Below are 15,791 nucleotides of genomic sequence, written 5' to 3' on the forward strand. Positions count from 1 at the left end.
ATTTGACAGTGTTTGTAGCATTCCAAAGAGTATTCATTCTATTGAAAGTATGTTTAATTAGTTTGAGCAAATCCCATGCATAAAATGGGAAAGAATGATAATTTTGTAAACATTACATATCATCCACCAGAAGGCAAGAAATTGCATATAACTTGCTCAAAACCCACAGATCCCCTACAAACACTTCAGTCCAGAAAGTTCATAAATACAAAATGTTACATATTCTTTATATTGTAGACTTACTTCTTTTAAATTAATCTATTATTCACTTTGTCTTGTTACTTGAAAAAAAACAGCGCTCTTTTGGACTCTCTCATTTGGCTTGAAATAAACCAATGAGGCTCTTTTGCTGTTAAAACTCTGATATAGTAAATACCATGACAGGCCTTCAGAAGGACTAATAAAAGTTACATCAAGACCAAAACATAGACAACTTTTTTTTTTATTATTCCATGGGAACAGACATGCACCATTTTTCAAGATTAGAAAAAGTATTAAATTTTACAATTTGCATTTTGTTTTGAGGAAAAAAAACGCTACACCTAAGCTTCCATTTGAGCCGAGAGATCAGGCAAGTACAGAGTTTGTAGGAAATCATGAACTTTAGCTCAACTGTGAAATACAATCTTTAACATCAGAAGAAGAAACAGGCTGTAAAATTCAAATTGGGAAAAAAAAAGTCACCGTTTGATTTTTGTTTTCCTTACACAAAGGTTCAAATCATCTCTAAACAATTAACACAGTTTATAGTTTGAAATCCAAGCTGCATTCAAGGCTTTTGATACTGATTTATAAAAAATATTATACAAAACACACTGTAAAAGTTGTAAGGAGGTTGGTTGGTTGAAGCACCTCAGTAAGAACTAAGAAATCAGTTATTTTAAGTTCAAGCAATTAACCAATGAATGTTTTTGCTGCATACTCAAAAAGAATACTATATTAAAACAGTTGGAGATGTAAAAAAACAAATTAAAAATCTAATTATTGTTAGAATTACTTACCAGTTTAAGAAAGAACACAGCTAAATGCACTAGTTAGTCAGATACCTGTACCCTCACAAAATACTGGGGTAATTTGGTTGTTTATTTTCATGTTTAAACAGTGTTTTTGTACAAAGTGGATTCTTCCTTTAGTGTAAGTGTATTTAAAAGACTGTAGTGGATATTAGCCCTGGGGGTCCAGCACTGGGAGGGTCACGTCTTACTGCTGTGCGTCTTCTCCTCCTCTTCATCGGAGGAGTCTGCTCCGTATGGCACCAACCCAGAGGTGTCCAGGGACGCTTTCATTTTCTTTCTCTGGGTTTCATCTTCATCACCTGTCAAAAAAAAAGAAACAAAAAACAGAGAGAGAGAAGAGAGATGCCCATTGAAGAGGCCAAAGTTAGCAGCAGGATCAGGTTGGTTTTCGTCACAGCCATCCGCAAACAGGACATCGGAACAGCACCAGGGGGCAGCACACACGTCCCGGGTCACATGTGAAGAGAGAGAACAGAGGAGACAAAAAAGAACATATACAAGAGCAGAGCGTTAGTAAGTTATGGTGATTCAAGTGGTTTTACACAGGTCTCCACTGCCACCATGAGGACGGAGGCGATAATCTGATCAATACATCTCCAGAGACAGGAATATTACAAACTGGGGATGACACAAAAATCAAAATGCTGCATACCCGATGGAGCAGAGGAGGGCTTCCCAGCTGTAGGAGCATCAGGGTCTCTTGTCCGTTTGCGCTGAGGGGCCAGAGGAGGCGGGGTCGGGGCGGTGAACACGGGTGGAGGCGGTGGAGGCATCAGAAGACTGTAAACACATCAAAACTGTTAAATATGCTGTTAGAATTGTTCACTCCTGGGAAATGATGTCGGATTGAAAGTATGATGAAAGGGTATGTCTTGCTGGTCAGATGTACTTCAACAGTGTTGTACATTTTTTGCAAATAAACGGGTAAAAAAGGTAAATCCATAAATGTTGAACCTCATCATTTCTACTAGTGCCTGGATCATAGATTTAAAAATCTGCATTAAGAAATCAATATTCATTTTAGCTGCCCCCATCTGTGTGAAATTATGTTGGCCTGTAGAAGGTGTGATGTCATCTGAAACCAAGCAATAAGGCAATTTAACGTCAATTGCACACAAATAAGACAAGGCCATACAACTCAACACTCAAAAGAAGGAAGCAGAAGTAGATATTTATAGGAGCTTAACCCTTAGCTGTTCATTACTGACATTAGCATTAGATAACCTACATAAGTATAGATATGACAAAGCATAAAAGGGCCCATATTACACTATTTTCTGTTCTCTGGGTGTTTGACCGTTTTATTTTATCACAATGTTGTTTCCTTGTTTCATTCACACATGTTTAACCCTTTAGCGTCGGATCCTATCGTCGGCAATAGCGCGTGGATGCAGACTTTCCAGCAGCGTAACTCTGCAACCAGTTGTGCTCTCATGTAAATTCAAACGGCGTCTCAAAGCGGAGACACGGGGCTATTTAAACATTTTTCCGTCAGTTACGGTAATCTGCCTCTGTTGATCCGCGAAGGCGACGAATGAGAGCGCGGGTGCTGCGGGGATTTTCCCAGTCATTTATTCGATGCATAAAAGAAAAAATACGCATGAAAGTGAAAAATAGAAGTAGATGTGTAAAAAAAATGCAGTAAATTCTGATACTTCCTTTAATATGATTTTTATGGCTAACAAAAATCTAAAAGTCTAGGTGACCTATACTGGCCCATAGTGTGCTCAGTCCTTAAAGGGTTAACACACAAACTCGACATATTTAGGCTCAGTTCTTCTCTCACAGAAAACACTCTGTTCCACCTTGTGATGTCATGTGGTAATACAGGAAGTGCTCCGCTGTGTTTTTAAACTCCATACACCTTCACTAGAATCATTTGGATGGTTTCACCCCTGAAATTGCCAATCTCTACTGAAAAAAGGGTAAAAGGTAGTTGTTAACTTCAAAACTACCACTACATGGCATCACAAGGTGGAAAAGAGCATTCTGAGCGTTGGGAATGTAGACAGATCAATAATAAAAGGATTACTCAAACATGTGTGAATGAAACAAAACAGCACTCCGGGGTATGGTTTTGATGAGGTAACATTGTAACATGGCTTAAACCTCCCAAGAGTCAATTTTGTATAATATAGGACCTTTAAATAAGCAACATCGCACTGAGGATAATGTGTTGTGCTTCTGACCGTTCAACGACTTTTCCCCCCACTGGTTTGGAGACAGGAGGAGGTCGCTCAGGGGTCTTGGTGACAGGCTGTGGAAAAAAGAAACCTGATGTAAAAAAAGGTGCACCTTTTCGGGTGGAGGTTTCATCACCTGCTTGTCTTCATGGGCATGTTCTTGCTCTGCAGATAACAGTGCTAGGCCATGTTACATAGAGCAACACTTGTATGTGTGTGTGTGTATATATATATAAGTTTATTTTCTGCTACTTGTCATGCACATGACTTCTGGTGTTACTCTTGCATGAAACAACAAGTATGGACACAATCTATGTTTTTATCCACAATTCCCCCCACCTTTAAGTTGAACCTAAGATTTAGATTTGAGATTATTTGCCATTACAAAATGAAGCACCTTTATAGGCCTGTCACAATAACAAATTTTGAAACAATATATAGCCACAAACGATAATATTGAAACTACTTTACCCAACTGACTCAATAACAATGCAAGATAATCCTCGTAAACCTATGTTTTAATATACTGTTACAGTAAAAGGCCTGAGCTGCGACAAAGAAATAGCAAAAAGCAATAACTGTCCATAGTCACCTATTCAACCGTTTATAGCTCAAATCTTATTACAACAAAAATACCCAAAATGTTCCCATTTTTGCAAAGAAATTGTACAATCGATTAATACTGAGCCCCAACATATATTGTTCCAGGTTTCATTCAAATTTCAGCTTCCAAGTTGATATAGTGATTATTGTGACAGGCCTACACCTATAACCTTGTAATAATAGTATGATTATCAGACTCAAAATGATGTAGTGGGTCTTCAGCCTCCACACAACAGGCCACTTAGCTCTGCACTTCAAGTCTTCAACACCCTATCAACTCCTAATTTACATGACCAGTCAAATTATTATTTTCATTACTTATATATATATATATATATATATATATATATATAAATAAAAAAGATTCTCATCAATGAAGAGACTGATCCTCTTCACTAGTCTTACCCTTTTACTTTTTCATCATTTTATCACCTCAGAATAGCATCAGGATGTTAGGGTTTGTACTATCAAGTCCTTTTTTCACAACTCAAATTCAAATAAATATTAAAAAATATTGAGTAGAGTTAATTAACTTCTTTTTATTATGTAGTTTAGAAAAAGGTGTGTCCAACTTTGACTGGTGGTGTATGTGGGGATATTGTACCAAAAAACACATCTGAAAATAATACAACTTAAATGACTAAAACCCAGAAAATGAGTCAACTGTCCCTCTGACCTGCTCGGGCTTTGGAGCCTGAAGGAGCTGCTGTTTGGGACTTCCTGATCCTGCGGCGTTCACAGATCCTTCAACCTCCACTTTCTCTGCAACACCCGGAGCCTAAAGCAAAAACAAGAGGGATTCAGGACAGGCACAGACAATTAGAAAGGCACTTGTTTTGATAATGAGGTGACAGCCAATATAAAAACAGGTTACAAAAGTCTGAATCTGAATTTTTACAGGTCTAGTCCGGTGCTGGTCAGGTCGGAATCTCTTAATGCGTATCCAGTTAAATGCTGTCTTGTACACATTAAGTGACATGACTGAGAAGCACTGAATCCATTTTATAAACATGAACTCCAGACTACTCACTCGTTATTAGAAACGAGCAGTAACAATACTTTTTTCCCCAAACACATCTTTACTAAAACTACTAAAAAGTGCTGTACTGACCGTTACCTGGGCAACGTAGGGCTGAGGTGGCTTAGGACACATCGGATACTGAACCATAGCCTGAGGAGATGGAGGGGTGGTCGACAGGTTAGATTGACTGGGGGCAGGGCTGGCATTGCTCCAGTAACCCACTGGGTACGCTGCCGGGTAGGCGCCTGCATACCCATTGGCTGGGTAGTTATACCAGGATCCCTGGTTAGAGTAATTGCTATTAGGAGGATATCCATGACTTGCAAATGCTGAAAGGAAATGGAAGTTCAAGTTAATATCTAGATCTTGTGCGTGTGTATTGGCTAGTCTACGTACAACTGATCTTATTGATACAGTTAAATACTTTGACAAAAAATATTTAGAAATATAAAGACAAGTTAACAGTTTTGGGACATAATACATAGGCCTGTCAGGATAATTACTATATATGCTAATCGTTCAATAGATGAAAGCTGGAACAGTATATTTTGCGGTCTCAATATTTATCTTGTGTACATTTTCTTTGTAAGAGTGTGGAGTTTTGGTGTTTTCTTGTTGTTACATTTGAACTGTAAGAGGCTACATAACTGACTAAATATTGACCTATAATAGTACAGTATTTTCCACAGCTCCAGCCTTTTAATGATACCGTCTCTTTAAACTAGAATTATCCTGCATTACTGTTATTGTGTCAGTGGCATGAAGTAGTTTCAATATTATCGTGTTTCACAGTATATCGCTGTACCAATATATCATGCTTCAAAATGTGTTATCGTGACAGGCCTAACAGTACGCAGTTTTCACTTACCTCCACTATAGTAATTTGGGTGCAAATCATTTCTATGGCAAACAATTAAACTGTTTAAAACGGAAACAATCACAAACTATCGATCTGGTTTGCATTCGTCTTGAAAACTCAATATAAAAGATACTAAAACCTTCCCCAGCATAACAGAGACTTGTGTTAACTCATGTGATTGAAGTATGCACATACCATACCATGTGAGTGCACTGAAACCAATCATCTATTGTCAGATATACATTCAGTTATAAACAAGGACACAAAACGTGACTCACTTGGGGTTGGACCAGGGACGGGGAATGTTGCCGTCACTCGGGCGTGTTCTGTTCTCACCTTAAAAAAAACAGAACAATTACTTAAGAGCTGAAGCCAAACTAAACATTGACTTAAATTATATATTGACTTGACGTAATTTCACAGATTAAAGATGGATGAGAACAAAGAGACTTGTGGGCCAGAGCAGAGTACTTTAAACCAGTTCTACAGATTAAGCGGTTTACTCTTTCCATATCACTTTTGGAGGCAGGTATCAGTGAAAACTACACAGCTCGTTAGCTTCACCTTCTTAAACCTCCAACTTAATTATGGGTTACATTAAAAGCTTTTTAGCATTTCAGAAACCTTTTTTTTTTGTTAATATTGACTTACCGTCCCCAGCAGGTTTTCTGTGAGCCTCTTTGCTGCCTCCAGTCCTTCTGCATTTGGGTGACTAAACATTAAACAAATGGGTTACAAAATATGCAAGCAGTTTAGTAGAGAGAGAGAGGGGGGGATATGAAGAATAAAACGGACCTGATGTAGACATACAGAGGCTCAAACGACTCTCGCTTTGAAGCCTGCTCGATGTACCCGGATCCCTTCCCTCTGAGGAATACCCGTGCCCCTGTTTCGGTTTGGATGTGGCCCAGGTACGCCCCCGACGGTCCCTCCACTTTCTCCTTCACGTTAAATGAAGGTAACGCATGGTCCAGACCTACAAATATTTTTGTGTGCACAAAACTCTGAAAAATAGGAGGTAGTGGAAATGTTTTGTTTTTAACTTGGTAATGAGACTCTGATTCTCATTTTTAAAAAAGGTGCAATATGCAACTTATTTTATTTATGTACTGTATTTGACAGGGACAATGTACATTAATTAACATTTCTGTAAATGCACCAGAATTAGCCAGACAGGCTATTTTTCGTCTGTAGTCCGTGAATTGCAACTTCTCACGTGGAGCTGTTCTTGCTTTTCCTTAAAAGTGACTCAGTATTGCATTAAACTTGTCTATCTCAATGAAGACAAGCAAATTAACGCCACCAGACCAAGTTACAGGCCAGTCCTTTGGAGACTTGACCCCACTCATGGTAAGAATGCATGTTTCAAGGTAATTTTTAGCAAACAAAAAAACAAAAACAAAAACTAATTGAATAAATGTAGGATAAGCAAGTTTAATGCCATATGGTGGAACATTACCAGAAAAACATTAACATTTCTTACATCTTTCATGTAAGCAGACACAGTAATCTTTAGCTCAGTTCTCACACACCAAAGATGTTCTCTCTGCTGTTTACTGTAGGAGGTGGGTATCAGTGAAGCAACATGGTCTTTTCACACTTCACTTTCTTAACCTCCATGGTCTCATTGGTGAACTGTCACATTTTTATATAGCACTTTTCCACCTTCAAGACACTCAAAGCACTTTACATCAAGGAAAGCCTCACCCACTCACACATTCATACACCAGTGTATGCAGACAATGTGTGTGAGGTAGGTTAAATATCAGCATTCATCTGTGGGAGCTGAATTCACACTGCAAACCTGTGGGCCATTGGATATAAGCGCTCAGCCAATGACATTTACATCAAGAGCGGGATTCGAACCGCCAACCTATGATCAGTGGAAAAACACTCACTCCAATTGAGCTACCGTCGCCCTCTCCACCTACATTTGTCATTAGTCACATGAAGTGGATTTTCTCTCTCCCTGGAATTTGAAGCTGGGATACCAGTAAATGCTTAAATTAAATTAGAATTTTTCTCCTCCATAAATAATATTGTTAAAGCAGCACTTTGTGACAGACCTCTGCAGCAGCGCAACATTTCCATCTTAGTTAGAAAATAGAGCTTTATAATACTTTGGGATCAGAGTGCAATGGCCATTCTGTAGCTGTTCTAAAGCCAGTGCTAAAAAACTCTTATGATACTAGTGACGTGCCAAAGGATTTCTTCGTTAGTTAGACTTAAATCCCACCTCTTCCTTGTATGGGTTTAAAATTAGATGCCCCACCTTTAATATTCTCATCACTAAAGCCATATGGGCACAGGCAGACATAATATGCATGTGGCCAAATCAACAGTATATTCTCCACAGTATATTCTTACTTACCCCTGTGTGAGGCGCTGCAGGCCGATGTCCCATGACTGGCACGGGGACGGTTGCTGGGGAAACAACGGGGCGTGGAGGTTGAGGGTACAGAGTCAAAGGAGGCATCACAGGAGGAGGCACCCCCGACGCAGCGGACGCCCTCAACACATCCTCTGAAATAATCTCCTTTATTTTCATCACCGCTTCTACAGAGCCACAGAGAAGGGGACATGAGCTACTGTACACACGTTACTTCTTTATGGTTAAATCGTATAAAGTCACTAACTATTGACTTGCTCCTGCGTCTTCCCTTGAACTTGCAAATACAGAGGTCTTTGTCTAAAAAAAAAAAAAAAACTTGTGTAAAATAGGGACTCAATATTAGTAAAAAAGATTGCATTTAAACTAAGTAAGTAATTTGTACCCCGCTACTTTGCCCTTCTCAGCATCTGTCATGTAGTGTCCTTTGGTTGTGACAACTGCCCCACTAAACTGTCGAATCTGCAAAGACAAATATACGCTTAATAAAAACTGTTCATTAAGTGAACAAAGATAAAATTGACTTAAATACCTCTTCTTGGGTTTTGCCTTTGGTCAGAAGGTCTCTGCTGTTTATAGGCACGTCATTGATGTCCACCTCTGTGACCACCATTTCCTCAACAACAGCAGTTACTGGGACAACAGGAGGCTTCTGAAATAGACCATAACATATGAGCACATTATTATTATAATAAAGTATGTTGAATTGTAAATAACAAAACAAAAATACATAATTCTGTTACCAATTATGATTCAAAAACAACTGTAAAGTGCTTTATTATCTGGGCAACACTGACTTTACTTTTCATATTCAGAAAGCTTGAGTTTATGAAGCTGGTAACATGAATAATTTTTTATCTCTTTTTGTATAAAACTAAGACTAAACTTTAATATCTTGACATAACACCCCTATGCATAACGTAACACCAAAAGCTAATAATAAGAGCAGCACCTTTGCTAATAAGGGAGGAGGGGTCATGAGTTTTCCTTTGGCCATCAGCATGGCGTTTATTTTAGCGGCCATGGCAGCTGCCTTCTCCACTCCCCCCGCAGACACGGCTTCATCTCCCGTTTGTGCTGACGGGGACACTGCGCTGTTTGAAGTCGCATTATTAATACTCTGAGCAGGCTTGTCCCAGCGACTGTTTAGGCACCTAGAACAACAAAAACACATACCGCTACACGTTAATATGAATCTTTCATATCTGTATTAAAGTGTAAAATAAATGCGAGTATTTGTAAGCAGAGAAAGTAACCCAAGGCTCATTCTTATTAACCAAAGGTGTTCTGTCCGCTCTTTAATGTAGGAGGTGGGTATCAGTGAAGCAACGTGGTCTTATTTTGCTTCACTTTCTTAACCTCCATTGAAAAAAATAACCCAACTATACATTATTATCCGTTCAAGCAAATTAAAGAGTTACACTTTGCACTTTACATAAAAACCCTGCAGTGTTTGATGCTCCAAATGTAAATTGGCTATTTTTCTATGATATGACAATAAAATCTTGCACATTGCTTCTTTTGTTTGGCAGCACTGCGCTACACACATTTCGTGCAGGCAGGTTAAGGTGGCCTTTTGGTAGTCACCAATTGATAATAAGTTAGCGTTAGCAGTTTACTGTGTGTTGGGCTAACTTACAGAGCACGTTAGCTTGAACTTTGGGTCAAATTTTAACTAGTTAATTGTTCGCAAATACTAATTTGACAAATGAGTTACATGTTTAAGTGCCCCACAATCCATTTTGGTGTCTCAACTGTTTTATCAGTCGGCCTACAAAGCTAATCTGCGCGGCTAAGTTAGCAGCTAAGCTAACTAGCGTTGCACACGGCCGTAGAAATCATGGCACACAGCATAGTTGATGTTTAGCCGCTTATTTCAAAATCTATAACACCAAAAGAAAACTACTCACGGCGTTTGACCCGTCATCCCCCAAGACATAGCACCACTCCACAAAAACTGTATGAATAATTTTGTTTAAGAGCTACTACTAAAGAAATCGAAAGACAAAATCCATCGATGATCTGCGTCCGGTGATCTGAAGAGCGGAAGTGACGTATGAGCCGTATTTGTATTACGTAACCACCACTTCCATGGTAACCACCAGGGCCTCGTTTTCATTTTATTTATTTATTTATTTTTATTTATTTTTTTGCTTCAGTGAATCAATAAAATGCATTTGATAAGTCAATAACTATTTCAACTGGAGTCTCTAGAAAACAAAACACATTTACACAAGTTGAGTCTTGAGTTGCAGACTGTTTATAGAAAATTAAAAAAAAAAACATTTGAAGAAACAGCAGAGGGCCTACACTGTTTATATAAGAGCTGTGTATAACATATTGTGTAAATACATGTTTTCATAGTTATTCTTAGCTTTTAAAATTTCTTGAAATGAAATAATTGCTGCACTCTACAATCTGGCATCATTCAAGATGTTCTTATTGCTAAAAAAGTACCCCAAAAACATGCCTTTTTTCTATGGGTTGCTTGTCTCATCGCAGATGTGACCTGGGTTAATGCCATAATGTGAAACAATCCTGGCAAAGCAGGTCCAGTGGTGACAACCAGGTGCAGGACACTATACCAGAAAAATTATATAATGCATCTCTAAGAATTAGCCTAAAATTTAATTGCCTTTTTGGTTTATTATGATAAAAGATTTCCTTTAGTAGGATAATGGAAGTTAGAGACTTTTATAGTTGTATTGGTTGCATAATAACACACCTGTTATGTAGTTTATCCTATATATATATATTTATTGATATAGCCTAACTTCAGTGGTGGAAGAAGTACTCAATTTTGTTACTTACAGATAAAATAAAAAATACAGATACTTTTAATTGAGTTGTTTTTTTACTCCAATATCACATGAGAAAACCTGACTTGGAAGTATTAATAGAACCTGTTTAAAAATGTACTTTAAGAGTAGATGTAATAAAGCTTCAAATAAATAGATTTTTATAAAGATTTATGTGGAATTTTGTTCAACAGAAACAATGGAACAGATATTTTTTTAGCTGTTTTAATTTGTATATTTTTGTTTACTCAAACTACAATCGTGTTAAAATTAACCCTCAGCCTTTTTAGCAGGTCTCAACAATAATAAAAAAATACTTTTACTTTTCAGTCTTATTCATAAATGCAGTGGAGTAGAAAGTACAGATACCTGCTTTCAAATGTAGTAAAAGTAAAAAGCATATACTTAAAAGCTGACTTAAAATACAGATACCTATAAAAAAACAACAACAATATTTTACTACTTTTACTTTGTTACATTCCACCACTGCCTAACTTAAAGAAAATGTTTTAAAGGCCCATTCAAAATTACAGTCTTATGTTTTTCCATGAGTGTGCGAGAGAAATATGGCCATCTAACATCCTCACTATCGCAAATGTTTCTCTAAAGCAGCGAAAAAGGAGTCAAAGATTTCAAACACAAACCAAACAGACATATAATTGACATTATTTTATTCTTCATTGAATAGTTTCTATTTTTTCCGTGCCTTCAGACCAAGATGTGAATCAGAAGAAGGAACAAACAGATCCCCTGATTGAGTGTATACAGTTCTGTCTTAGGAGAGAAATAAAGATATAACTATGGTCTTTTCATTTACCACCATTTGCTTAGCTGTGATGGCATTTATATACTGTTTAAAGAGAAAATAATCTTAATAAGCAACAATCTTTAACATATATTAGTATCCTAATCTGAAACCAACCTCCAACTCCAACAAAAAGCTGCTCCCTGGCTCTGTGCATAAAGATATTGGCCCAAAAATTGAATTGATTAAACTTATCAAAAGGAGGCCTCGATAACAGTGATAGACAACATCAGAAATTTCTTCACCATATTGCTTTCTGAATACCAAAGTATCCAGAGAGCTACGATGGTTGATCTCACTCTGCTGCAATTCCAGTGTAAAATTCATTGCCTATATAAAAATATTGAGATTTGCTTGATCATAACCTTTGGACTAATAAAAACTCCAGATGTCCTTAGCGGTTGCACAGTGGGATGTAGTGTATAAATATTGTATAAAATAAGGCAGTCTTTTCAGTAGGATAAACCAGATACAAAAATTTCTGGGAGAAAAAAATTTCAAGTCCAAAATGTTTTTTTTCTTCACATATATATTTTTTCCTCTTCTTCTTGCAGTTGTTCAAATGTCGAGAAGGTTCTTTGACAGTTTCAAACCAAAAAGTCGTAAGGGATCGTTGCAACTATGATTACGCACCCACCCGCCATTCACACACACGCAAACTCCTGATTTAACAAAAAGAAAAAAAAAAAAGAAGCTTATTTCCAACACAACATCCCGTATCCTTAGGCAAATCTCTGAGACGCTTCCACTCTTACAGTGCAATAGAAAAGTGTCCATTCAAACTTTGAGTGTTTTTTGATACGAAAATAATAATATGGTAATGCTCTGTTTTAATAATAATTTAGATTTTTTTCACTATATTTTCCATAATTAACTTTGGCTTCTCTGTCTGTTAAATTTCCAACTAAATACCTAAGAAAATCATGATCGTATGTCTCTTGATAATAATATAAACTATCCACTCAATAGAAAGAGACACGCAGCTGTTATGTGGAGTTACAGCTACGTTTTGTATGCTTCGGAAGGACACAAAAATATTGCCAAAACAAAAACAAACAAACAAAAACAAAACAAAAATAGGAGTGTTCATTTTTCAAATCAGGGGCAGTCCGGCGTATTTTTCGATCACAAGAGTTAACCTGAGTGAATTCACACCCACTCGGCATCCATCTCCCCACTGTAAACTGTTCAGCTCTACACAAGGGAGTCTATGTGGGGGAAGAGAGAGGATTTTTCCCAAGGCCAATATGTAGGGACCCTCGCCCAGTCACCAGCTACAGATGCCTCTAGAAGCAGGCATATTTATATATAGTCTTATTAAGGATTCAATGTGTCCCTTTGCACAGTCCCCACGTATTTGTCCTTCTGCGTTTGCCATATGGACGGATACAGTACTGCTACCAAGGCAGGAGTGTAGAGGCGAAGTGACCCTGGGTTTTGGCTGGCAAGGGTCGGGGGAGGAGGGAGAGAGATGCCCCCCCTCTCTCTCTCTCTTTCTCTCTCTCTCTCTCTCTCTCACGGGACAGAATCCGTTGAGCGCTGTCCGGTTTGAAGACGCCGCAGACAGGTCCTACTCGGGGGGCGGTCTCAGGCTGTGGAGCTTTCTCTCATCCAGCCCTTTCCAGTACTTGAAGTTGTTGTCCAAGTGCTGCATGAGGTTCGGGAGGTCTGCAAAAGCTAAACAATTGTATGTATAGTTAGATTTTTAGACTTTCTATTTGATGTAAAAAGAGTGTTTAAGTTTTGCATTTACATCCTCTGCTTGGGTAGAAATAAACCTGGGATTTTTTTTTTTAATATAGGACATCAGTGTACACAAACACTGGGGGCAAGGTGGCTTAAGTGTCTTGCCCAAGTACCACAAGAGCCGCATTATGAGCTGGAAATGCACCGCTAACCTGTGATGTTTATAGTGAGAGCAGGATTCGAACCGCCAAACTTCGGATCGGCGGACTCTACAAACCGAACTACTGTTGCTTCTCTATTTTATGTACCAAGTATTATGTTTAAATCACAGTTAAAGGATGCACTATGTAACTTTTCCAGTGGGGGGGGGGTCAGTTATTTGCTTATCTATTGCTTTGGCTGCTTTGGTTTCACAGTGTAGCATTGAACTTATCCATCTCAAATAAGACATGAAGGTGAATTCGCAGGTTAGACCTCCTTCAAACTAATAATGTCTGTTTTTACGGTATTTTTTCCCGCATAAAAACACATGTAATTGAATAAATGAAAGATGGATAAAAAACAAACTGTAGAACATTCGAGCAAAGCGATAACATCTCTATGGAGACAAGCAGCTGGCAGAAAAGTTTGACAGTGCACGTTTAAAGAATATTTAAGTACAAATCAAGGAATGTCTAGAAATAAGCTTGTTGGAGAAGATGCAAATAGATGCTGGACTAACAGGTATCTATGTCTATTATATGCACCAAGTATTCAAGGCTTATCTAGGTAAGTTCATGTGGTAGAAATGTGTAATGTTTGTGGTAGGAAATCCTGTCTCTCACACTTAAACATGTCAAATAGAACCGACAAGCTAAAAACATTGTACAGACTTACCATCCCATGCATCAAACATGTCTGTGATGAAATAGTCTATGAAGGAGATCTGGGATTTCGGGATGCTACAGGTGTTTCTGTCGAACACCGGCATGACCACCGGCAAACCTTGTCTCTTCTCTTCGTCCGTCTGTCCAAACATAAGAACATTATTTATTTGGGTGTGTGATGGTTTTCAACTCTCACTGTTATTGTGTCGGACATGGATAAAATGCAACATATGAAAATAAATGATGAGTATGGTCATTAATTACACAAAGTTAATTGGACACACAGGCCGCTTTGTCTTGCTGGACTTAGCATTTCCCCTGTAACTTATTAAATCTCACTATTTTTGGACAATAGTTAAGGTTAGAAACAGGGTTGATAATGGTTAAAGTGTATATGTAGTAACTCAATACATCTACCAAGGATATGCATTCTGAAAACTAATTTTGAGTAACTGTATTCTGGTACATTTACTCTTTCATTTGGTGGTATTAGAATACTTAAGTTACTTTTCTAAAATCAAAGGTATACATGGAGGTACTTGATCATGCACTTTAGCCTTCAAACTGCACAAAATTAGTGAGAAAAATAAAAAGCAAAGATATGGCATATTGTTTCAAAAACCTAGCGATTTAAAAAGCTTCAGAAGCAGATTTTAAATAAAATTATACGTCTGCTGTCGTTTGTTACCACAAAGCTGATTAGCCCTGACTTATATCCAGAAAGTCTATGGGAAAATTAAAGGAAAGAGTGGACTTCGACGTGAGTGGGACAGTTCCATAGGACAAAGACATATTATCTCTTTTTTCACCTGTGCAAAATACTCTTCGGAGATGCGGCCAGCCCACTCTATGCACAGCTCCTGGGGTCGACAGGGGTTGGAGATGTCAGCACATTTGATCAACATCCGCTTCACCAGAATACGGTTTTCTGGAGACGTCAGCACGCTTTTCACAGACTCCTCGTCATTATTACCCTGGAAATATTACAAACAAGTTTCATTAAGTGATAAATAATAAGGCAGATGTGATATGTATTTATGGATTGACTTCAACAGCTCTGTGCCCGCAGGTAATGATTTGTCTGTCAGTTATATATTTATTTATGATTGGCTTAGGTTTACTTCAAAGGTCGTCTTGTGTGCAGTAGGCAGTCGTGGTGAATAATTTTGTAGCCTACAGCTTTAAAAAAGAGATAACTAGAAGGTATTTAATGGCTCATTTAGCCAAGTCAATTTATTTGTTTAGTACAATTAAAATGGATTTATTTTGACTGCTTTACAATAGGCTCAGTACACAGTAGCACACTAGCTAGCTCACTAGCTTTTTATTAAAAAACATGAAAACATGAAATAAAAAACATTAAAATTCAAATTAATTAAAATAAAAGATACCCTATTATTTTATATGTTGAATACTTCAGTTTGTGGCGTTGTTTTAATATTTATAATGCCACAAAATTGGTATTGGCGTTAGCATTGAGACACAAACATCCACCTGCAGCTCCCTGTCCACTGCCTCATCTTTAAATATTTATTCATTCATTTTAGCATGACTTGGCAAAAACT

The 15,791-nt window shown here is 37.8% G+C and overlaps 2 protein-coding genes across 2 annotated transcripts in view; both read right to left on the reverse strand.

Moving 5' to 3' along the window:
- Positions 1-424: 424 nt before the first annotated feature.
- On the reverse strand, positions 425-10,133 carry LOC117392527 (KH homology domain-containing protein 4-like). The gene is made up of 14 exons (XM_033990625.2): positions 9,982-10,133; positions 9,024-9,225; positions 8,604-8,723; positions 8,457-8,533; positions 8,319-8,371; positions 8,054-8,238; positions 6,478-6,686; positions 6,334-6,394; positions 5,961-6,018; positions 4,920-5,152; positions 4,479-4,580; positions 3,206-3,273; positions 1,669-1,796; positions 425-1,315 (listed from the first exon to the last, which is right to left on the reverse strand). The coding sequence occupies exons 1-14, from the start codon at positions 10,008-10,010 to the stop codon at positions 1,194-1,196; spliced, it is 1,647 nt and encodes a 548-aa protein (XP_033846516.1). The 5' UTR covers positions 10,011-10,133; the 3' UTR covers positions 425-1,193.
- A 1,390-nt stretch (positions 10,134-11,523) lies between these two features.
- pde8a (phosphodiesterase 8A) overlaps positions 11,524-15,791 on the reverse strand; it is a 100,804-nt gene continuing 96,536 nt past the window's right edge. Inside the window, exons 20-22 of the mRNA XM_033990614.2 lie at positions 15,036-15,200; positions 14,237-14,366; positions 11,524-13,351 (exon numbers count right to left, since the gene is read on the reverse strand). Coding sequence (XP_033846505.1) covers positions 13,245-13,351; positions 14,237-14,366; positions 15,036-15,200 — 402 coding nt within the window. The 3' untranslated portion in view covers positions 11,524-13,244. The remainder of the gene's footprint in view (positions 13,352-14,236; positions 14,367-15,035; positions 15,201-15,791) is intronic.

This window comes from Periophthalmus magnuspinnatus, chromosome 3 (assembly GCF_009829125.3).
Source record: "Periophthalmus magnuspinnatus isolate fPerMag1 chromosome 3, fPerMag1.2.pri, whole genome shotgun sequence".
In the NCBI taxonomy this organism is placed as follows: Eukaryota; Metazoa; Chordata; class Actinopteri; order Gobiiformes; family Gobiidae; genus Periophthalmus; species Periophthalmus magnuspinnatus.

What these genes read in the sequence shown, in the direction of transcription:
- LOC117392527 (XM_033990625.2), bottom strand. Translation starts at nt 10,010, where the DNA reads ATGTCTTGGGGGATGACGGGTCAAACGCC. An exon ending in GACGCAGGAGCAAGTCAATA is followed by an intron (nt 8,239 to 8,318) that starts GTTAGTGACTTT and finishes GTGGCTCTGTAG; the next exon opens with AAGCGGTGATGAAAATAAAG. An exon ending in CTGCAGCGCCTCACACAGGG is followed by an intron (nt 6,687 to 8,053) that starts GTAAGTAAGAAT and finishes CCTATTTTTCAG; the next exon opens with AGTTTTGTGCACACAAAAAT.